The sequence below is a fragment of the Plecotus auritus genome (genome assembly GCF_963455305.1).
Source record: "Plecotus auritus genome assembly, chromosome: 11".
Classification (NCBI taxonomy): domain Eukaryota; kingdom Metazoa; phylum Chordata; class Mammalia; order Chiroptera; family Vespertilionidae; genus Plecotus; species Plecotus auritus.
In genome coordinates, this window is record NC_137777.1 from 29693695 (window position 1) to 29718979 (window position 25285).

The window sequence follows — 25285 nt, forward strand, 5'->3', positions numbered from 1 at the left end:
ACTTTTCTATTGCTTGAGCCAAAAGCATCTTAAAGGACCCATATAGGCAAGGTCTATGTAAGATTGGACCTCATTACCCAACAATAAATACCTTGCAGCCAACATTGTTCAAACAGCTCAAAAGTTCCAATCCTGTTCACCTTGGGCTTTCAGTTAGTGACCTGTACAATAATGGAAGAGTCAACTACGAAAACTGAGGTTCTCATTGAATTTGGGGGTTCTTCATTCCATTTCCAGGTTCTAACCCTGGTCATGGTCTGGTCAACACTTTAATCAACCTTTGGATGAGGACATAAAGTTTTAGTGTCAGGTGGTCAAACTGAGAAGAATTGCTACTAAACTAAATAACAGATTAAGGATTTGAAAAATATGAATGGAACTTACTTGCATATTAAAAGAATAATATGCCATGAATAAGTGAGATTTATTTATTCCAGAACTACAAGGATATCTTAACCTTGGGAAATCCATAGATTAATTTGAGGGTGACCTTAGAAGATCACATCCATGCGTCAAATATGAACTTCAATGGAATATCCCAATAGATGCCACACAAGGGCATTGGCAAAATTCAACATCTACCATTGACCAGGGGAAAATTTGGAGTAAGCCAGGAACAGAAGTGTTTCTCCTTAACACAGTGATCATCTCGGACCAACAGCTGAATCTTGCATGAGATCATTACACTGGAGGTATCACCTTTAAGATTAAGACCCACAAAGTATACTCTATGAAGCAGCTCTGTCCTGGGAGTTCAGACCAGTACAATATAAGTAAAAAGGAGCTTATTACATAGAGACTCAAGCACCTTCTCCTTTAACTCTGACAACTCCATGAAGCAGGTACTATCATTTCTATTTTACAGATAAACAAGCTGAAGCCTAAGAACATTTCATAATATCTGACTGAGAGTATGAGTCAGAGCTTACATTTAACCTAGCTCTCTCCATTACTAACATGGAACAGAAAGGATCTGCACAGCTATTGGAAAGAAGGAAATAATGTCATTACTTGTATGATATGTGATTATATACCCAGAAATATATGAGACTGAAAGTTGTTAATAACTACATGATAAAGTGACTAGACACAGGACAATTAGTTATATATATTTAGAAATAATGTCCCTATATACTAGCAATCATGGTTAGAAAGTATAATGGGAGAAAATCCTGTTCACAACAACTAAAGTAAAAGAACTGGTAGAAAAAAAAAAAACTTTAACAAAATTTGTGGCAGCTACAATAACTTCAGACATGTTGACTAAATGGAGAGAGACTCTATTTTTCAGATAAAAAAATTAGTACTATAAGAGCCTTCTCACATTAATGTATAGATTAAAATAAATCACATCACAATCTTGATTGAAACCTAAAGAAATAATTCAAACCTCACCTAGAAAAATAAACTGGCAAAAAAATAGCCAAAAAAAGCATTTTTTTTTGAGGGGGGGAGAGTCAGACTCACCTACCAGTAGCAAATATTACAGTGGATTTTCAAGTATCCATAATCAAGCCAGCGTGAACTTGAATAGAGACATAAAAGAGCCCTTGGTGCCATTTGTGCTACTTTTCCGTATCAAAATAAAGACTAATATTGTATCAGAATCAATCAACACCTGAGTCTATTGCACTGCAGAGACTAATTCATGTGTCTGAATGAAACACAACTCCACGATCCCTGAGAACAGTTACCATAGGAATTGGTCACTTGGGACAGCATGATGGGCATGTGAAGTACCCACTTAGGGGCCAGGGCTCCTCCATTGCATGGAAATGGGGAGGGCGCCTGAGGAGAGGGAGCTGGAAGTATTGCCACGGTGTATCCGATGAGGGAAAGGATAAAGCTCTGTACTCAGGAGTTAAATAAAAATCTCCACCTTCTCTTAAACCTGAGGAGACTGGGGGCCAGCCAGTCCTCTCCACAACCACTGCAAAGCCTCGGAAGCATTTAGGTCTCAGTAACGATTTAAAAACCTCAATTCAATGACTCAGTTGGGGATACACAGACGGATGTATAAACAGAAAGATGGATTGACCAGGGAATAAAGATCCCTTGGTGGCAAGGGTTTTGAACTCTTTCTACTGTGTCCCTGCAAAATTCATTCTCTTTCCAAACCATCCTGAACCTTGCATTTGCAAGTGACAAAAATCTGGTTTACCCCAGCCAAGTTTATTCCATGTTTCACCAGTCAAACCTGAGCACAGCATCTTCTCATCGACCTAAGGTGCATTAATCCACACAAAAGACACCGTGTGTGCACATCTTCCGGAGTGGGTCCAGCTCCTTCAAAGGGATGCTCAGGTTGACCAGAAGGGAGACAGTCTCCGCACAAGCCGGCCAGCACTTGGAAAGGGCGGGTCTTGGCCACTGTGAATAGTGCTGCAATGTTCACAGGGGTGCATATATCTTTGCGAACACATGTTTTTGAGTGATTCGGGTAGATAACCAGGAGAGAGATTGCTGGGTCATATGGCAACTCTATTCTTAATTTTATTTTTTCTTTTCTAGTGGAGTAGTATTCCATCGTGTAAATGTACTATGGCTGTTCTATTCATTCATCTATTGATGGACACTTGGGCTGCTTCCAAATCTTGGCTATTGTAAATAATGCTGTAATGAACATAGAGGTGTACATATTCTTTCAAAATAGTGTTTTAGGTTTCTTTGAATAAATTCCAAGAAGTGGAATTGCTGGGTCATAGGGCAGTTCCATTTTTAAGTTTTTGGGGTAACTCCATACTGTTTTCCACAGTGACTTCCATCTGCATTCCCACCAGCAGTGTACTAGGGTTCCTTTTTCTGCACATCCCCGCCAACACTTGTTGTCTGTTGATTTATTGATAATAGACATTCTGATCGATGTGAGATGATATGTCATTGTGGTTTTAATTTGCATTTCTCTGATGATTAATGACGCTTAGCATCTTTAAAAATGTCTACTGGCCATCGGTGTGTCCTCTTTGGAGAAGTGTCTTTCAGGTCCTTGGCCCATTTATTAATTGGATTGTTTGGGGGTTTTGGTGTTGAGTTTCATAAGTTTTTCTAAATTTTGGATATTAACCCCTTAACAGCTGTATCAGCGAATATGTTCTCCCATTCAGTGGGCTGTCTCTTCATTTTGTTGATGGTTTCCTTTGTTATGCAAAACCATTTTATTTTGATGTAGTACCATTTTTTTTCTTTTGTTTCCCTTGCCTGAGGAGATACATCAGAAAAAATATTGCTACCAGAAATGTCCAAGATTTAACTGTCTATGTTTTCCTCTATGATTTTTATTTTCTAGTCGAACACTTAAGTTTTTTATCCATTTTGAGTTTATTCTTTTATTGGGTGTAAGAAGGTAGGTCTAGTGTCATTTTTTTTGCATGTATCTGTCCAATTTTCCCAACACCATCTGTTGAATAGACTTACCCCACTGTATGTTTTTGCCTCCTTTGTCAAATATTAATTGATTACAAATGCATGGGTTTATTTCTGGGCTCTCCATTCTATTCCGTTGATCTATATGTCTGTTTTGGAATATTTGTTCTAGTTCTATGAAATATGCCATTGGTTTCTCAATAGGAATTACACTGAATCTATAGATTGCTTTGGGTAGTATGGACATTTTAATTATGTTAATTCATCATATCCATGAACAGTATATGCTTCGTTATTTGTATCTTATTCAATTTCTTTGTCTTATAATTTTTTTGAGTACAGGCCTTTTACATCTTTGGTTAAATTTATTCCGAGGTATTTTATTCTTTTGAAGCAATTGTGAATGGGATTGGGGGTTTTTGTCTTTTTGCCCTTCTGATAGTTCATTATTGGTATATAAAAATGCAACTGATTTCTAGATATTTATTTTGTATCCTGTTACTTTACTGAATTCATTTATCAGTTCTAGTAATATTTTTATGGAATCTTTAGTTTTCTATATACAGTATCATATCTGCAAATAATTAGTTTTTCTTCCTTTCCAATTTGGATGCCTTTTATTTCTCCTTCTTGTCTGATTGTTGTGACTAGACTTCCAGTACTATGTTGAGTAAGAGTGGTAAAAGGGACATGCTTGATTTATCCCTGATCTTAAGAGGAACACTTGTAGTTTTTGTCCATTGAGGAAGATGTTGGCTGTGGATTTGTCATATATGACCTTTATTATGGTAGGTACATTCTCTCTATTCCCACTTTGCTCAGTTATCATAAATAGGTACTAGATTTTATCAAATGCCTTTTCTGCATCTATTGATATGATCATGTGATTTTTTATCTTTCATTTTGTTTATATGGTGTGTCACATTTTTTGAATTGCAGATATTTTAACAACCTTGCATCCCCAGAAAAAAATACCACTTGATGATGGTGTATAATCTTTTTAATGTATTGCTGGGTTCAGCTTGCTAATATTTTGTTGAGGATTTGCATCTATGTTCAACAGAGATCTTGGCCTATAATTTTCTCTTTATCTGTTTTTGGAATTAGGATAATGCTGGCCTAGAAAATGAGCTTGGAAGTCTTCCCTCCTCTGGAGTTTTTGGGAATAGTTCAAGGATAGGTATTAGTTCTTGTTTGCATGTTTGGTAAAAATTCACCTGTAAAGCCATCCATTCCAGGGCTTTTATTTGTCTCCCCATTCTGGTTGCCTCTTTGTGTTTGTCTATGTATCAGGAAGATCTGCTATGATTCTGTCTTGGTGGGAGTGGCCTTATGTAGTAGGTGACCCATGGGACCCAGTGGTGCAGTCTCCCCGATCACTGAGCTGGGTACTCTAAGAATGCCCCTTGTGCATGTTTTGTGGGCCCTCCTGTTGTAATTGAGTCTTGATTGCTATTGGCTCTTTTGTGCATGGGATCAACCCTCAGGCTGGCTACCAGTGAGGCTCAACACCCAACAGGCGTGCAAGCTGTTATGCCAGTGCTGATCACAGGAAGCTGAATTTGCCTCAGCAGGTTTTGGTACCTGCTATTGGGGTGGGCAAACTTTTTGACTCGAGGGCCACAATGGCTTCTTAAACTGGACCGGAGGGTCGGAACAAAAGCATGGATGGAGTGTTTGTGTGAACTAATATAAATTCAAAGTAAAGGAGCAGAGGGGAGAGCAAGAGAACCGGATAGAACAGCCGGATCCGGCCCGCGGGCCATAGTTTGCCCAAGGCTGTCTAACATCTCCCTGTGGATAAGCTGCTTGAGAAGCTTACTGAATCCTGCTCTCTGTCTGTCGGAACTGGCCACTGGTTGTATTGGTTCTGGGCTCTTCACAAGGATTCTGGTGCAGGCCAATGTCAGATGCTGTCTGTGACTGGCTCTGGGCAACCTGTTTGGAGCTATCAGTGATCCACAGCTTATTAAAGTCCAAGTAAGAAAGAGTAAAGAGAAAACCTATTTGGAGTGAGAATCCTTTAATAACTATATTCATTTCCAGAGAATAATAAATATAGAAATACAAGCAATATATGTAACAGTAATCTTTTCCTTAGGTACAGAAAGCATTTACTTTTATACAGATTGATAGGCAAACACTTTTACTAGAATCAGCAGTGGAAAGAGCTACACAACAGAAGAAAATTACACATAAAATGAAAAATTATTTAACTACTGAAATTCACACTCCAGGTGTGCTGCCATCATAGGTGACATGGGAGGTTGGTTCAGCTTCGGGCAGCAGTAGTCTGAGGTTGCTCAGATTGGAGCTGTTTACCAAGATATTCCCTAAAAATAAAGTAACAAGGTAAATGAGCATTTAAACGACAAAGAATCTCTTTCAAAATCGAAGTAAAATATATACTGTCATATCTAAAAATTAATAAACTAGTCCTAGAAAACAAAACTTTTCCCAATTTCAAAAGTGCCTATACTGTATGAATTTCAAACGCTCTATTTAAAATGCACAAGCAAGTCATTACACCCACGAACAAGTAATTCTGCATTCAATTACAAAGCAATGTAATTAGTTATGGGGGACGTCTACTATACTGTTTGGGGAAAGCCTTGTTTACTGGTGCTGCCTCTTCTGCAATCTAAGAAGTTGAAACATCAACGTGAGTATGATTCCATGCCCATGGACTGATACATGAAAAACACACTCCCTGATGTCAGAGAATACAGGTATCCGTATCTGCGGGTGACACAAGAGCACATGAAAACAACCCCCCGAAAATAACAAGAGTCACCACACCTGGTAGAGCTGCTTGTTATGGAGCACGCACTCTGCCCTGGCTCAGCCGCAAACCTGCCCAGATGGCTGTTCGGAACCCACAGAACAATCACAGAGCAGAGACATACTATTCTCATTGTACAGATAGGGCACAATGCTCTCCTCCAGGAAATACACAGCACATACACCCACAACGTGCACATGCTTCACTCTCCATTACATACAAATATCACCGTTAATTCCAGGACAGAAAACGATCTTTACCCTATTTTCTGCAAGTGACTTGCCCAAACTCTGGTTTTTGAACTACCTGATAAGGACGAGATTATCGACATGTTCCCCTTCCAATAAGAACAGAGCATGAGTTTTAGCATCGAGATAGGGGTTTGCATTCCAGCGCCACCACTTCATTGGCTCCAGCAGTTGTGGGATGAAGCCTCTTCATGTTAACACGAAGGCTAACGGGGCACTGAGTGTGAAGGCAGCTGGCCCAGGGACGAGCAGTGGGCACACGGGGCCCATGTCACCCCTCCTCTCCTCCACTGGTCTTTCAACCTCTCCTGGTCTGAGGACCTCCAGGAAACAACCTTTGGGTGCTACCGGCATCTACTAGTAAATGTGATCCTGCCTTTGTCCACAGCTACAGAGTAAGGGGAGAGGGATGATCTAAGTTGTTTTACTGCCCTACCTTCCCCTCAGATATCACAGCCTTAGCCAAAAGTTATCAAAAAGGTGAAGCAAGATTAGAATAGAAAACGAACTAGAGTGGGTGAGGCATCAGGGAACCATCCCCCCAAAATGTACAAAAGTGAACTATGATTTAAAATACTGTGCAACTAACTGGAACTTCATGTGACATGGAAATGGATAATGATCTTTTAAAAAGCCTTGCAGGAAAGTTCTTATCACTGACTTAATTTGGATATCATGTTAAAGCATATAATATATTCTTATGTTAGCTAGGAGCTACCCTGACATAATTTAGACCAGTGGTCGGCAAACTCATTAGTCAACAGAGCGGCAAACAGCGGCTCACGAGCCGCGGTTTGCCAACCGCTGATTTAGACAATGGGGGATCTTATTTTCAACCAAGAGCATGTAAATAGTTCTAATTTACGCAAAGTCCTAAAGGAAAGCCATCCTCTAAATTTCACTAGACAGGAAAAAGCAGGAGTCTATGGTTACTATCAATGCTGCCCTGTGGAGAAACCTGCAACTAGGGAATGCCGGTGACTACAGAGATCTGTTTTGTTTAGGGGAAGGAGAAGTAGAATATAATATTTATTATAAAACTTCCAGATCTTATACATTTTTCTGCATATACCTAAGGAATTGAGCTGAAATTAGAAATGCTTCATTTCAGGAGGACCTATATATATGCCAATTTTGAATGTTGGACTAATTAGAGCAAAGGGCAGCAGAACATGCCACCCCACTTGGTGTATTCATCATTTTAAGCCAAAGGCACCTGAAAAGCAGCAAATGCAGGCGTAGGCTTTCTCTTAACTCCCCTTATCTGCCAAGAGACAGGTGCTCCACAAAGGACTCAATTGTCCTAACCCTGCCTCAGGAGTTTCTTCAACCAGAGAGGACCGACTCATCGCAAGAAAAGAGACTAGAAGTCCACACCACATCCATAAAAACTTCGTCACAAACTGCCTCCCACCGATCACCCATGTTTCCTAAAAATTATTTATTCTGCCCCCTTCTTTCTCCTATTAAGATGTAATTTAAGCCTAAATTCTAAATCTATCTTTTTGAGTTACTCATTTAGTTCCTTGCTATTTCCCATGTGTACAAGAGGTATACATGTTAATAAACTATTTTTCTCTTGTTGATCTTTTATTACAGTTGCCTCAGCTCAGAACTCAGAGGCGTAGAGGAAAAATAATTTTTCTCCCATGTCAGAGTGATCTTAGGAAACATTTGAAAGGTGTACTCAAAGGCACCATGCCACCCAAGGGTCGCATCTGCTCCATCTCTTTCAGAGACGTGAAGGGTGGTTCATTTGCCATACCATATTTAACTAATATTTCATGGACAACCATGGACACTTGGAGGTAAGGAAGATGACTGACTTCTTCACAAAAGAGACATAGGGTCAAAGTAGAAGGACATTAAAACAGAGCGAAGGTGAGTTGTCCTGGCCGAGAAGAGAAAAACATGCCCAACCATCGCTTCTTCCCCACCCATCTCCTGCTCCTTTGTCTTCCTGGTCAAGGTAATTATTATGGATAATATGCTCTACTACACACTCATTTCTTTGCTACATACAAGGCAGCCGTGAGGCATTCACTTCTTTGTGACCTGGTGCCTGGTGTGTAGAAACCAGGGCCTCCTTTCCTGTCTGCTCGGGATTATGCAATTTAGGGTTAAGGCAAAGGATACATATAGATGAAAATTGTTCAACTGAGAACTTGCACATCAAAGGCCCCAGATAGAACTTTGTGAGTCTAAGGTGAGGTATTGCAGGTCACAAAATGCCAGAATCTAACAAGAGAAGAGCCCAGACAGGACTCCTGGAAAAAAGAATCAAATCTCCTCCTCAGGGTTTCTTGAAATTAGTATGTTTGCTATGCATGTGGTGTGCCGCGCCGGCACGGCCAAGGGTGAACCTGAGTGGGGCGGCTGAAAGGCTTAGAAAAGACAGACAAGAGAATGAAGGCTGGGTCTCGGAGGGATGACGCTCCCTGAGAGACAGCACCACGGACTACAAACCGTGTCTTTATTTTATAGCAGATGCCACGAGGCAAAGTAAGGGCGTGGTCAAGATGTTTACAACATTCTCATGGGTTTTGATCCTACTCAATTACATGCACCTGATCAAGCTTTGTTTACTTGCAGCCTATATCACTTAGGCACGTGGGGCCACGTGTTCAGACCACAGGTTCACGCTTACAACTACAGCTGTTGGCTATAATTGTGCTGGGAGGGCTCCGCCCTCCAAGTTGGGACTTGCACGTGGCCACGAGAGGACTGTGCCCTCTCATCAGTCCAAGGCTCGACCCCGTCCAAAACACTGTAGTGCGCCCCACAATGTGGGTTGTTAAAATATCAGAGAGAGCTCAACTGCAAAAGGTATTTATTACAGGAGACCTAGCCTATACAAAGCTTTGGGGAAAATCTACTTCTTTGAACTTGGCTGGTAAAATGTTGTCAGTCTGCACTTCTGATGTCAAATGGCAACATGTATTCAATGAAAACATTCCCAAGATTCAAGGCTGCCTCTGAATTCTCTGTGGGAAGTCCTGACACCAAGTGCCTGGAGCTGGGAACACAGAACGGTTGCTGCATTCCACACTTTACACGCCATCATGACAACCTGATACCGGTATATCCATGTTTTACCCTCTATCTGGACAGCATCCCTGTGAGGTGGGTGTTACTGCCATTTACAGGGAGAGAATGGAGCCTGGGAAAACTTCACTAACTTGCTCAGGTGCAAAGTGAGCAAATGGCCTGGCTCAGGTCTTACTCTCTGCTGCTGTGAGGCTGCCTAGCCTCCAACAGGAGCCTCGAAGGTGCAGAAAACAGACACTTCCTGTTTTGAAGGATAGAAAATAATAAGCAGATATGAATAATTTCTTCAGGTTAAAGTTACATTAGTCAGGCAAAAGGAAAAACTATTATAAATTTTATTTCAAAGGATTATAATGCATCTATAACAAAGAACTCAAGAAGAGCTATTTTAAATGAATCAATCTATTTACTCAGTATTCCTCTTTATACAGGAAGATCAATACAACAATAAAAATTCAACTTATTCACTCATAAAGTGCCCAATTTACTCCAGCAATTTACAGAAGCTTGACATTAAATCTTTGCTCCTACTACCTACAAAGCAAATTTGAGAAGTATAATATTTTCCCTTCTTTGACTTCATTCATAATTTAAATCACTTGGGATTCCACTATCTCTGAAACTAAAAAACAAAAAAAGAAGCAGTCTGAAAAATCCAACTACAGAACAGCTTACAAAGGAGATTATGTTGTATGCTAAAAAAGAGTTTACATGTGACTAAGAAATACCTATTTTATTCTCTTGCCAATGGCCATAAAATTCTATACTTCCACTTCTATTGAAATACTGACAAACTGCTTTCCAGTTCCTACCAGGCACCACTGAAAAAGCTAAGATTTGACAGAGGTGGTCTGAAGATGACATTAGCTGCCTAGGTTCTATCCCAGGGGTGGGCAAACTTTTTGACTCGAGGGCCACAATGGCTTCTTAAACTGGACCAGAGGGCCGGAACAAAAGCATGGATGGAGTGTTTGTGTGAACTAATATAAATTCAAAGTAAAGGAGCGGAGGGGAGAGCAAGAGAACCAGATAGAACAGCCGGATCCAGCCCGTGGGCCGTAGTTTGCCCACGGCTGTTCTATCCTGTTAGAAGCAAGGACCCCAGGAAGCATTTACACCTGGCCTATATTAACACCTACAACAACAGAAAGGCCTTCAACACATTATAACTAATTGCCAAACTTCACTATATTTATGGTTGTTTATAAGGTCCAAAATGATTATTCTTTCTTTAAAACTGTGGTTGAAGCCAAAACCGGTTTGGCTCAGTGGGAGGTGTGCAGGAGGCAGCTGATCAATGTTTCTCTCTCATCGATGTTTCAAGCTCTCTATCCCTCTCACTCTCTTTAAAATATCAACAAAATATATTTTTTTAAAAAAACTGTGGTTGAAGATACTATGTTACCCATTCAACATACAAATTTCACCTATATAATTGAAACACATGGTAACTTCAGCTATATAATTTAGTGCCAGAAACCACATGGTTACTTCACCTACATAATTCAGTGGCAAGAAAAAAGTGAATTTTCTCCTGACCAACATATTAATCTATGAAAGTACGGTTCCCCTTTTTTCCTTTTTGCCATGGCTGCCAAGAAGCTTAGTAGAAAATCTGTTACTATCAGTTTTGTATTATTTTCTCTAGTCTTTCAGTGTGTGTAAATTTTCATAACTAAAATTATAATGAACCTAGAATTCTATATCCCATGTCTTTCTGAGTTTATCATAATTATTAAAAGTACAACTGAGTCATAATTATCGTTCTCTTAACCTTTACTTATCTTGTTTTGGAAAACAAGTGGGTGTAATATTAATCATTAATGAAATATTCCTCTGGATATATAAAAATAATTCATCTTAGAAAACATGGACTTTACTGTTGTTTACAATACAGATTTCTATTTGGTAAAGAGCAAAAATAAAACAAGTATTTTATACAGTACTATTTTCTTTAATGCGAACTCACTGTAGTTATAGATTGAGTTATCCTTCCAACTGATACCATGATTTTGAATATTATATACAAAGAAATCAAATTTTGTTTTATGAACTGATTTTCCTATGTAATGACTGAACCATGTAAAAATCACAGTGCTCTCTCATCTGCATCTAATTTACAGAAACATTTAAATTCCAAAAGTAAGTACATGTAGTCAAATCGTCTCCTCAATACTTTAAAATCTCAGCCTGGGAAAGCAGTGATCAACGGCACAACATGCACTATTTCTTAGTGCCTGCTATTGAGTAAGCGTTGCAGCACTAACTGCTTGATACACATGTTCTCAATTGCTCTTCACAAGAATATGCATAAAAGGCACAGAGGAGCCCCATTTTAGAGATAAGGAACTGGAGTTTATTAGTGATAAATGACATATTGCAATGTTAGGACACCTCATTAGTGGCAGGGAGGATATTTGTACTCAAATCTGTCTAATTCTAAAACTCAGAGTTTTAATAACTATATATAATCCTCCTTCATTGTACATTCTACCTCTCACTGGCTGAAGATATATTGTTGTCCAGATATGAGAAAAGAGCTCAACAACATCATAATGTGAGTCCTTAATTTATTTTCTCAAAAATATTTTCATAATTACTAGCCACTTGATTTCTTTTTTAAAAAAAAAAATGGACACCTTCATTAATAGCCTATGATTTAAATAAACAAACCTCTTCGATTTTCTGCACCCCAGGGTTTTTTCTCCTTGCAACATCACTCTTTCCAATATCACTCACTCTAACGCATGCTGACAGAGCTTTCATAGGATCTCAAGTGTACATTTAAATGGCACCTCCTTTCTGTCACTGTAGAGAGACCCTGTAAGAGCTGAAGACCTGGACATCCCCACAGGGAGACCCTTTCCCATGGCGGTACCTTTTGTTTGTTTTTGTTTTTTTTTAGATGTGTATTTAAATAAATCTTTATTGTTCAGATTATTACAATTGTTCCTCTTTTTTCCCCCATAGCTCCCCTCCACCCGGTTCCCACCCCACCCTCTGCCCTTTACCCCCACAATGTCCTCATCCATAGGTGTATGATTTTTGTCCAGTCTCTTCCTGCACCCCCCTCACCTCTTTCCCCCCCCCCCGAGAATTGTCAGTCCAGTCCCTTTCTATACCCCTGATTCTATTATATTCACCAGTTTATTCTGTTCATCAGATTTTTTATTCACTTGATTTTTAGATTCACTTGTTGATAGATATGTATTTGTTGTTCATAATTTTTATCTTTACCTTTTCTTCTTCTCCGAAGAGCCGCTTAGCTAGCAATCCTTTCCCCCCACCACGAAAAGCAAAGTAAGGCATTATCCTATCTATGCCTTAGGGCTGAAAACGCAGAGAATAAATATCCTGAAACCCTAAGTGTATTCATTTGGAAAATCTGTCTTTAACAGCTGCAGGATTGCCCTTCATTTTCCAACAGTAGCTAAATTCAAAGATGAAAAGATTAGCAGTGCCCCTTAAGAGTGATGATGGAAACAACAAAAAAATCAAAAACAAAGAAGTCAGTGATTCTAAAAATATAGTCTATTTATGTGAGTTTTGGTCCTAAAGCAGAGGGGGAGGGAAAATGTACATTTTAAAAGCAATTGCATCAGAGTCTACTGAGATGTCTATAAAAGCAATTTAGGCAAAATTTGTAATAACAAAGTTATTTCTCCTATAGGAATTCCAATAATCATATCTTCTTAAACTAGCTACAAAATCTAAATATCAAATAGCCAAATCTAGAGTTTATCTCTTGCTATGTTCAAAAACAGTCCCGGACGTGTCACTACCAGCTTAATCATTAGATCAGCAGTGTCTTACACACGTTATCATTTTTCTAACATATGGTTATGATATGTGAAGTGGTGAGCCACTCAAAGCATCAGGGTAGGCAGCAAATGCCCCTTTCCTTTTATTTGTCTTTTATATTTGAAGACTTTATTTTTTAGAGCAGTTTTAGGTTCACAAAATTGAGGAGGGTGTATATATATGTGTGTGTGTGTGTGTGTGTGTATGCAGCCCCCACACATGCATAGCTTTCTCTATTTATCAACATGCCCCACTACAGTGGTACATTGGTTATCAAAGATGAACCTACATTGACACATCATAATCATCCAAACCCATTGGTCACATTAGGGTTCACACTTGGTGTTGTTCAGTCTATGGAACTGGACAAATGTAAAATGACATCCATCCATCATTATAATATACAGAGTATTTTCACCGGCCTAAAAATCCTCTGTTCTCCACCTGTTCATCCCTCTCCCAACAGCCCTTCCCAATTGAGTTTTGTTTTTTTTATTGTCTCCATAGTTTTGCCTTTTCCAGATGTCAGACAGTTGGAATCATACAGCAGGTAGCCTTTCGAGATTGGCTTCTTTCACTTAGTAGTATACATTTATGGTTCCTCCATGCCTTTTCATGTCTTGATAGTTCATTTCTTTGTAGCAAGGAATAATATTCTATTGTCTGGATGTACCACAGTTTGTTTATCCATTCAATTACTGAAGGGTATCTTGGCAGTTTCCAAATTTGGCAATATGAATAAAGCTGGTATAAATAGCTTTGTGCAGGTTTTGTGTGGATGTAGATTTTCAACTCCTGTGGGTATATACCAAGGCACACAAATGCTGGGTCATATGGTAAGGGTATGCTTAGTTTTGTAAGAAACCACCAAACAGTCTTCACAGAACAGACATTTTTAAACTTCACAATTATTTCTTTCATAAATCAAACCTTTGGTGTATCTATCTAAGAAGATATACCATATCCAAGGCCATCCAGGTTTTTTCCTATATTATCTACTAGGAGTTTTATAGTTTTGCATTTTACATTTAGGTCTACGGTCCATTTGGAGTTATTTTTTGTGAATAATGTGAAGTCTGTGTCTGATTCATTTTTTTGCATGTGGATGTCCAGTTGTTCTAGCAACATTTATTGAGGAAACTATCTTTGCTCCATTGTATTGCCTTTGCAATAAAATTGCCTTTGTCAAAGATCAGTTGACTTTGTTTATGGGGTTCTATGTCTGGGCTTTCTATTCTGTTCCACTAATCTATTTGTCTATTCTTTCACCAGTACCACACTATCTTTATTACTGTAGCTTTGTAGTTCGTCTTCAAGTAAGGTAATGTCAGCCCTCCAACTTTGTTCTTCTCTTTTAATGTTGAGTTGACTATGCTATGACTTTTACCTCTCCATATAAAGCTTAGGATCAATTTGTCATATCCACAATCTGCCGAAACTCACACAGCAAGATATAGACAATCTGAACAGGCAGATATTTTCTTTCAAGGAACCAGTCCATTTCATCTATGATATCATATTCATAGGCATATTTAGACATAGTATTTCTTTTCTATCCTTTCCATTTCCATGGGATTGGTAGTGATGTCCCCTCTTTCATGTCTGATGTTAGGAATTTGTGTCTTCTTTTTTCCCTTAGTTAGCCTGGCTTGAGGCTTATATTATTGACTTTTTCAAAGAACCAACTTTTGGTTTCATTGATGTTGATTTCCCATTTTCACTTTCTTTGATTTCTTATTTATTTTCTTTTGCTTACTTGAATGTAATTTGCTCTTCTTTTTCTCACTTCCGACACTGAAAATTTAGATTATTGATTTTCAGGCTTTCTTCTTTACTTATATATGCATTCAATGCTATAAATTTCCCTCTAAGCACTGCTTTCACCCTATCCCACAAAAATGAAAAGTTGTGCTTTCATTTTCATTTAATTCAAAATATTTTTCTTGAAATTTCTTCTTTGACCCATGTGCTACTTAAAAGTGTGTTCTTTAATCCCCACGTGCCGGGGTTCTTGTTCCAGCATTACAAAGGGTTCAGCAATCTGGAGAAAGGCTGTGTGTAGGTTAAATAAGAGTCCAAAGACAAAAAAGAATTTTGAAAGGCATTGGGGGTCAGAGGAGCTTCAGCTAAAGGAGCTAAAGTTCTTTCCTTGTCTCAGGACCCTTGCTATTTATTAACACAATTTGTCCTAAGGCAAGGTGAAAGGCTGTGTGTAGGTTAAATAAGAGTCCAAAGACAAAAGAGAATTTTGAAAGGCATTGGGGGTCAGAGGAGCTTCAGCTAAAGGAGCTAAAGTTCTTTCCTTGTCTCAGGACCCTTGCTATTTATTAACAGAATTTGTCCTAAGGCAAGGTTGAGATAATATACTTCAAAGTGTAGGGTACAGAAGCATTGTCAGATTGGGGAATAGGCTACAGCTGTTCAGGTGTTTGGCCAACAAGAGGCAATAACATGTAGATTGAGATGCCCTGAGCTGTCTGGCAGCAAACAAGTATCCTCTTCAGGTTTGGGGGAAGTGTCTTTCAGCCATTCCAACAGGTGATTACATATGTGACTCAGTCCTTATTGAGCCCCCAAGTTTCATCAACCTTTTGATGAAACTCTTGTAATTATGACATGCTGGAATTGGCTTCCGGCACGTCATAATTGGGATTTTCCAGTTATCTTTCTGTATTTATTTCTAGTTTAATTTCATTGTGGTCTGAAAGTGACATTGTTGTCATTTATTTCACTAAATATAAGCATCTGGTTAAGAACAACAGAGTGCCCTGGTTTATTTCAAAATGATTCCTTTTTCCTACCCCCTGCCAGAAGCCGAAGAGATTTTTCTCCAATATTTACTGTGAGGACCTGGTCTAGCTTCTGGAACTAATCTCACTTTATAATGGAGACCCCCTATAATTTGGTCCCCTTGGAGTTTTTAAGTCTCAAATTTGTCCACACTGAGCCTCCTGAATTTTGTCAATTACAGTTCAGGTTTTCCTATCCAGGCACTAGTTCCACATTAGTTTCTGCTTGTGAATCTCTGCTCCAGTAAGCCTTGACTCCCTGTATTCACCTGTCTGACTCTCTAATATCATAGGACAGTGGTTTACTTTGTGTCTTCCCTCTCTTATGGATCCAAGAAGAGTTGTTGATTTTTCAGTCTGTCCAGCTTTTTACTTGTTACAATGGAGTTGTGACTTCCAAGCTCCTTACATGCAGAACTGGAAACCAGAAGTCCCTCCTTTTCTTTTAAATGCTGGTTCCTGATCAGCAAGTAGTTACAACCCAAAGCAATCTACAAGGCAGAGTATGACCCCTAAATGACCGCATTAGATACAAATCTAATTACATAAGTGCAGTATGGGAGAAATGTCTGTGTTGTTATAAGGACTTTCAAGAATAGAGTTTATTTTACACTAAAGGCCTGGTGCATGAATTTGTGCACCAGTGGGGTCCCTCAGCCTGGTCTGTGGGATCGGGCCAAAACCAGCTCTCCGACATCCCCCAAGGGGTCTTGGATTACAAGAGGGTGCAGGCCAGGCCAAGGGACCCCACCGGTGCACAATCAGGACCAGGGAGGGATGTGGGAGGTTCGCCAGCCAGGGAGCGACTGCAGGAGGGCTCCAGGGCATGTCCAGCCCATCTCACTCAGCCGGACCCCAGCAGCAAGCTAACCTACTGGTCAGAGCATCTGCCCCCTGGTGGTCAGTGCACATCAAAGCAACTGTTAAACTGTCTGCCCCTGGTGGTCAGTGCACATCATAGTGAGCGGTTGAGCAGACTTAGCATATCATTAGCATATTACGCTTTGATTGGTTGAATGGACAACCAGACACTTAGCATATTAGGCTTTTATTATAGGATTAGTTGCAAAGATTGTATATAAGCAAAGCCCATATTTAAGGCTTATGATTGGCTCCTTTTTCTAGAATTATACTTAGAATATAAGACTCTTAAGTGAGGGAGGAGAGGGTGTCTGATTTATCTTTCTCCAGTTTTTAGCTCAGTGCCTGGCATGTTCTAGGAGCTTGATAACTGTCAAATGAAAAGTAGTTAAAGAGTCCTACAGGGAAGTTAGAACCTGAGAAAGGATACATTTTTCTCCTATAGGGAAATGTACTGAAACACCAGGAGAGACAACGGTACCAGCAGTTAAAGCTGTATATTGTTAGCTGGAACTATTCTACCAATCATTTCTTCTCTTGAATAAACATATTATCTATACTATACTAGATATACACTGGTTTTAATGCTAGTATATGTGTCTCAGTCAATCATGTGGCATTTAAAATATGCTAGGTAACAGCTTACTACAAACTTAAATAAATCCAAACAGATGACAGTAGAACTCCGATTTTTTTTTTTTTTACAATATCGCAATTCTGAAAGTTCCTTAGTATCCAGCAGTCCTAACATAATTTCCACCTGACAGCTCATCTATTATTTGTGGTCTGTTTTTTTCTAATTCTTATCCATGCAGATGAGTAGAAAGGCTGTGATATCAGTCCAAAACTAACAAAATAAAGTTTAACGACAAACAACATAGAAAATCTTGAGCAGCAAGAAAATAGCCAGCAAGGTCAAAGTAAATTATGAACATATGATAATAAAATCTATCCCACTGAGAGGCTAATCATCCAAGACTAGTTTAAGCAAATAAACAGGAGAGTAAAAAACAAAACAAATAGCTCTAACTGGTTTGGCTCAGTGGCTAGAGCGTCGGTCTGGGGACTCAAGGGTCCCAGGTTCGATTCCCGTCAAGGGCATGTACCTTGGTGCAGGCACATACCCAGTAGGGAGTGTGCAGGAGGCAGCTGATCTAACTCTCTATCCCTCTCCCTTTCTCTCTGTAAAAAATCAATAAAATATAAAAAAACACACACAAATAAACAGGTAGAATGAGATGATTTGCTTTTATATTGTCCTTTGGAAAGAGATCTATGTTTCAAATTAAATGTTGATGATGTATCTAAAAGTAAAATATATGAACAACTTGGTCTAAAGAGCACTCATCGCTGACAAGAAATCATTTGTCAGTGGAGGGAAAACAAGATAAAACTTTTAATTAGCAAAACATAGATTAAAACAAAACTGTTTTAACATTTTAGACCACAACTTAGTCTCAAAAACTATGCCAAAGATAATTCAAGTTAAAAAAAAAAAGCAACAAAAAAGTTACTTATTTTTCCACAAATGAGAACACTTTCACTAACCGTTAATATTTTGTTCTGTAGACAAACCTTTACATTTTCTTTTATATATAATAATCAATCTGTTTATTTACCTATAATTTCTATTTGCTCTAATTTAACATGATTTTAAGACAAAATAATTTCTACTACAAATTTTTTCCAAATTGGAGGCTCAATTTCCTGTTCTAAAGTTTCAGGAAACTAAATGGTCCGTATTTGTCAAACATAAAAAGATTATTCTTAGCCCTAGCCAGTTTGGCTCAGTGGATAGAGCGTTGGCCTGAGGACTGAAGGGTCCCGGGTTCAACTCCGGTCAAGGGCACATGCCTGGTTGCAGGCTTGATCCCCACAAGGGGGCCTGCAGGAGGCAGCCACTCAATGATTCTCTCTCATCATTGATGTTTCTCTCCCTTCCTCTCTGAAATCATTTTTTTTTAAAAGACTATTCTGATAGCTCCAACTTTAAAAATGTATATATTTAATCATTTAAATCCAAGGTATTTAATTTTTTTTTCTATAGAGAAAATAAATCAACAAGGTTAAAGTAAACCATGCTACCAAATTCTGAGTAGATACTATTTTACCATACTACCAAGAGGAACTTCAGTATATTATTTAAAGAACAGAGAGGCCCAAACAAATAACATATTCTGCTATCACCCAACAAATAACTTCTGTATACTAGAAATTCTAAAGCATTAAAAAAAAAAAAAAAAAACAAGAAAGGTATGAGAAACATTACTTCACAGAGACTATGAATGATAAAAAGGTGTGATAAGTAATAAAACAGATAATTCCAAATAAAGGTACTTGGGAAAGGAAAAAAGATCTTAAAATTGCCAGGTAATATATCAATACTTAAAAAAAAACACACACTTTTAAATAGATATTTAATACAGATTTTTAAATGTTTTAAACTACTATAATATGTTATACAAATCATTTTCATGACTTCACCATTAAATGGACATAACAAGCAAAGTGATTAACTGATAGAGAGAAATCACCCACATCACTTAAAAAGCCAAAATACCCAAAATAAAATAAGCAAATAGTATTAATTTAGTCTGTAAAATTTAAAGGCTATGAAGAAAGCTATAGTTACCTTATCAAAATACTTATAACTCATATTCTGTCTATTCCTTAAAAAAAATGGGGAAGATGCTTAAATCTTAGGAGTCAGGCAAAGTTTTCCTTAGAAGTCATTTTCTTAACACCAAGGAAATGTCACTTTCCCTGTCAGTGGCAACAGAATCATCACTCTAACTAAGGTCAAGAAATGGAGGTGGAAAGGCACCTCTTTCCATCGACAAAGATCCAGGAGCAGTAGGCCGTGATTAAATGAAGCAAAAAGAAGGGCCAGCCAGGCAATCAACCTACTGGGGCCGATCCATTAGTTCCCAGTGCAGGAAAGGAGCGTCTGATTGCTGGGCAAGAGCTACATATAGCCTGCTTTTCTGCACAAAAGCCAGGGTGTGGTAGGAACAAAAGGGCAGAAGACATTTTTTTTAAATTAAGCAATTCAGCCAAATACAGATGTGGTAGCTGAAATTAGATAGAAATGGCAAGAACTTGGGGTGAAGAAGAAAAAGAATAATCAGTAAACAATAAACACTGACAATGAAAACAGAGACGAGACAGAGATGGGGTAGCTGCACAGCAATGCCATCTGAATACCAAAGCTAAGCCCTACAAGTATCTTATAAAGAACTTTGACCGTACATGGGGAGGGAGTACAAGCAAGTGTACACCATTAGGCCTCTAAGTATGCCTTAGGGAACAACATGGTAGAGGAATACCAAATTTGCTTAGAAGCAAAACAATGGCTACAGATAAGGAGCAAAACTGCCATGGAAAGCTGCTGCTGCTGTTGCCATTCAGAAAGACTTTTATTTTATTTTTATCCATGACCATATTTTAACTATTTTCAACTAGGCAAAACCAAATTCAGGTATCTGTACATCTAAGAAGCTGATCCTAATCAAACAAAACCACATGAACTTGATCCACAAATACTTACACCTTAGTCACATGCACCAATGTCTGAAATCTGAATTTGATATTTTATTTAATTACTAGAGGCCCGGTGTATGAAATTCATGCACAGGGGTGGGGGTGTCTCTCAGCCTGGACTGCACCCTCTCGCAATCCGGGACTGCTAGCTCCTAACTGCTCGCCTGCCTGCCTGACTGCCCCTAACTGCCTCTGCCTCGGCCCCACACCCAGGACCCAGGCTTCCCTCCTCCGGGCAGCTTTGCCTGGGCAGGCGTCCGGGTCCCGGCTTTGCCAGAAGATGTCCATTCTATCCGGTCTAAATAGCATATTACCCTTCTATTAGTATAGATAAATTACATAGATTCTATTATCCATCAGTGGTTTTATTTTCTTTACTATAGAAATGCTCATTATCCACCTCCTCCAACGTTTATTTAGGCTGGTACTCTACAATAATCTAAGGTTTATGTTACGCTAGCATTTCCAAATCAATTGTAACTAAGTGATACACAGTGTCCAGAAAAATAAGAAGTTAGTACAACCTCAAAACATCTCTAACTAGCAAAGTAGAAGCAACTTTAGACTGGGAGACCTGGAGTTACTTGACTAATAGTGAGACAGACAACAGCTTTAAGAATTCCTTTTTACTTGGAATTGGTTTTAATATATTTTTTAAAATCATGTTATATTTGTGGTGGGGGGGGGTTGTTGGTGGTGATTGTTTTTTTTGTAACCATTTAATAGCTTTTTAATTTATTATATTGTATTTTATTTATTTTTTAATTAAATAATCAAGCCCTAACTGGTTTTGCTCAATGGATAGAGTGACAGCCTGCAGACCAAAGGGTCCCAGGTCCTATTCCAGTCAAGGGCACATTCCTCGCTGCATGCTCCTCCCCAGCCCGCAGGTCGGTGCTTATGCAGGAGGCAACCAATTGATGTGTTTCTCTCACATCGATGTTTCTCTCTGTCTTTCCCTCTCTTCCACTCTCTCTAAAAATCAATGGGAAAATATCCTCGGGTGAGGATTAAAAAAAAAAAAAAAAAGGAAGTACTTTCACCCTTGCTGGTTTGGCTCAGTGGACAGAGCATTGGGCTATGGACTGAAGAGTCCTGGGTTGGATTCAGGTCAAGGGCACATGCCTGGGTTGTGGGCTCAGTCCCCAGTAGGGGGTGTGCAGGAGGCAACAGATCAATGATTCTCTCATCATTGATGCTTCTATCTGTATCTCTCCCTTCCTCTCTGAAATCAATAAAAATATATTTTTTTAAAAAATAATATATGCCCTTAAAGACATTTCAAAGGTTCCACCACTAAAAATGTCATAAGAATAATGTGGGAAAGTCCAGGCACTCAGAGATAACTCAATTTTCTAAATTAATTCTGGAAAATGTTAAATCTGGAAATGATATATATGTTTATTTAAAATCACATGGATTATTTTAGCACTAAAAGGTTAAAACTTACATTAGGCTTTTTTTTTTTTTCTACAATTCAGTTCCTAAGTAACTATTTTAATCACTGTATTTATGACTGTGTACTAACAGAGTAACTCAAATATCCTAAGCAGATATAACCTCACAGAGCAAAGCAGTATCACGCATACCCTTGGCTTGGTGAGTTCTTCTGTTACATTATTTACCTACACATAAAATATCTAAAGAGGGTAATACTCTTTAGCACTTATTATTCTGCTTGAAATAATGGTGAAAAAGAATCCAGAAACAAATAGCAAATTCTACATGAGATCCTCTACCTACAAAATTCATTGTTTCTTTCCTGAAGTCTTGAGCTGTCCATATGCACATATTGCTGCTTCTGAATTACAAGCTGATTACATATAAAATCATTCTGTAGGAGAAAAATGGTAACATTTTATGATGTTAAATTAGAAAGTATAAAATGAGGGTATATATAAAAGTTATCTAGAATAAGTTGTCATTGTTTATATATTCTGCCAAAGTTATGAATATAAAAATCCAGCATTGCTAAAGAACAAGGGGCATGCCAGGAATGCACAATGGGTACAGGAAGATCAGAGAGCTGCACATGTCGTTTAGGCGGGCTGTGAGGAGGAATGACCTGCTCCAGGCCTCCTGGACGGAGGAGGAGCCAGTGTGTGCCAACCATCCCCTAGAAACTCTATTCTGCTCACCCCCATTATTCCCCCACCAAATCAGTTAGGGTTATTTGTAATCCATTATTCCATGCAAATGCAGATGTAAAGGAGAAGGGGAGAAACTGGTACTCTATGAAGACTTGTAATTTATGGAAATAATTTTGAAATTAATCATAAACTCATAAAAAAATATGTCTACATCCTAAGAGTAATATGCAAATTGACCATCACTCCAACACACAAGATGGCTGCCCCCATGTGGTCAAAGATGGCTGTCCCCATGTGCAACCAAGATGACTGCCACAAGATGGCCAGCAGAAGAGGGTAGTTGGGAGGGACCAGGCCTGCAAGGGAGGGCAGCTGTGGGCAATCAGGCCAGCAGGGGAGGGCAGTTGGGAGGGACCAGGCCTGCAAAGGAGGGCAGTTGGGGGTGATCAAGCCTGCTGGGGAGGGCAGTTAGGGGTGACCAGGTCAGCAGAGGAGGGAAGTTGGGGGTGACTGGGCCTGCAGGGAAGGGCAGTTGGGGGGAACCCAGGCCTTCAGGGGAGAGCAGTTGGAGGGTACCAGGCCTGCAGGGGAGGGCAGTTAAGGGTGACCAGGCCTGCAGGAGAGGGCAGTTAGGGGTGACCAGGCTGGCAGGGGAGGGCAGTTAGGGGCAAACAGGCTGGTAGGGGAGCAGTTAGGCATCAATCAGGCTGGCAGGGGAGTGGTTAGGGGGTGATCAGGCTGGCAGACAGAAGCAGTTAGGGGCAATCAGGAAGGCAGGCAGGCGAGCAGTTGGGAGCCAGCAGTCCTGGATTGTGAGAGGGATGTCCCAGATTGGAGAGGGTGCAGGCTGGGCTGAGGGACACAAACCTCCCCCCCATGCACGAATTTCATGCACCAGGCCTCTAGTCATATATAATTATATTCCATGTTATGTAAACTAGAAATAAACCCATCTCTATATTATCAAGAAACGTAATATTTAACTCCTTAAAAAAGAATCAAAATCAATATCCAAAGACAGCCTAGCTCTACTTTAAAATTATCCAATTTATACTTAAAATGTAATTCTAAACTTAAAACAAAAAATATTCCCTGCAGTAAAAAATGTTTACTTTATATCTAAAATTATAATGTATTCTAATACATAAATAGATACTTTAGTAATAATACAATATCAAATATCTAAAAATCATTTATGATAGAAAAGTAAAAGAAAATCAAAAGAATGTGCTAGAAATCTTTTCAGCACAGCTTAGGAGCAAAACAATGACTACAGATAACGAGCAAAACTGCCATGGAAAGCTGCTGCTGTTGTCATTCAGGCAGACTTTTATTTTGCTTTTATCCATGATTATATTTTAACAATTTTCAACTAAAATTTTATCACCCATAAAAATTAATTTTAATTAAATCCAAACAGATGTTAAGAGGATAGAAAATCAACTGTGTTTTCATGTTTTTATTTGATGTGAAACATCTTAGAACCATATTTTAGATAATAAAAGCCTTTATGTTAGGTAAGTAGAAAGGCAGGCTTTACCAGCATGACTTAATAAGGACAACTTGGTTACCTGCATAAAGATTTTTATTCAAAATCCTTTCACATTTGTAGATCACGTTGCAGAAGATTTACCTTCCAAGTGGCATTCTATTTGGTCTCTTATTGATCGAAGGTTAAATAAATTGCTGTTACTTGAGCAATTTTCATTCTCTGGCACAAAGAGCCAAAAAATTATATATGTCACAACAAAATCTACAGGTCACATGTGAATTCTAATCTTTCTTTATGTGAAAATTCCTTTATAAAGAAAGTATAAGAAAACACTGACACTAAGCCTGTCGATTAAAGGGGGTCTTTTATAACTAAAACATTAAGTTAAAATAGCTTGGCACATAATTAGCAGGTAAGGATATTCTCTTATTAGCTAGTTAATGATGAAGAGTGAATAAACCAGTTTCTGGCTATAAAGATATTTACTTTTCATTTTGTACACGTACATCAAAAAATATACTATAAGACTAAATCAAGTTCCTAAATTCAGGGGGGGAAATAATCAAATTTTAAATGTTTCACCTTCGATATATGATCATATAAAAAACAAATTCTCAATCAAAAATGTTTCTCTACTAGCAAAGGGAAAAGGTCAACATCCTATTTTATACCTATCTTTTCTTTCATATAAGAAATATACATTTTTTAAAAAGCTAAACCCAACAATAAATGCTCCAAGAGAAATTAAAACAAGAATTATATTTCAGCAACCATAATTTCAACAAAAAGGGAAAACAAAACTGTTTTTCACAGAAACTTTAGAAAAACACCTGGCAAATATAAACTCATTGGCTGCAACAGTCTTGAATGCCAACATTCTTTAAACTAATTTCATGATGGAGACATAAACCAAGAGAGATAAAATTACTAAATAATTCATTTATGTTGAAAAATGTGCTTTGGTGCAAGAAACAACACTCAACCAACTGTAACTGGAAAACATTATGCTAAGTAAAATAAGCCAGTCAGAGAAAGACAAGTACCATATGATCTCATTCATTTGTGAAATTTAATGAGCAAACCCAACTACCAAGGAAATAGAGACAGACTCATAGATAGAGAGCAGGCATACGCTGCGGGGGCTGGGAGGGGAAGGACAGAGGGGACTCGAAGGCAGAGTGGAGGGATTGAGCAAAAAAGAAAAAAAAGAGAGAGAACTCATGGACATGGACAACAGTGTGGGGATTGCAGGGCAGGGCAGGGCGTGTGGA

At 38.7% G+C, this 25285-nt stretch overlaps 1 protein-coding gene across 4 annotated transcripts in view; it reads right to left on the reverse strand.

The window, feature by feature from the left end:
* Positions 1-5371: 5371 nt before the first annotated feature.
* ATP6V1H (ATPase H+ transporting V1 subunit H) overlaps positions 5372-25285 on the reverse strand; it is an 81547-nt gene continuing 61633 nt past the window's right edge. For all 4 annotated transcript variants that reach the window (XM_080646309.1, XM_080646307.1, XM_080646308.1 and 1 more), the window contains one exon: positions 5372-5696. In XM_080646309.1, the coding sequence (XP_080502435.1) occupies positions 5636-5696 (61 nt within the window). In that variant the 3' untranslated portion in view covers positions 5372-5635. The remainder of the gene's footprint in view (positions 5697-25285) is intronic.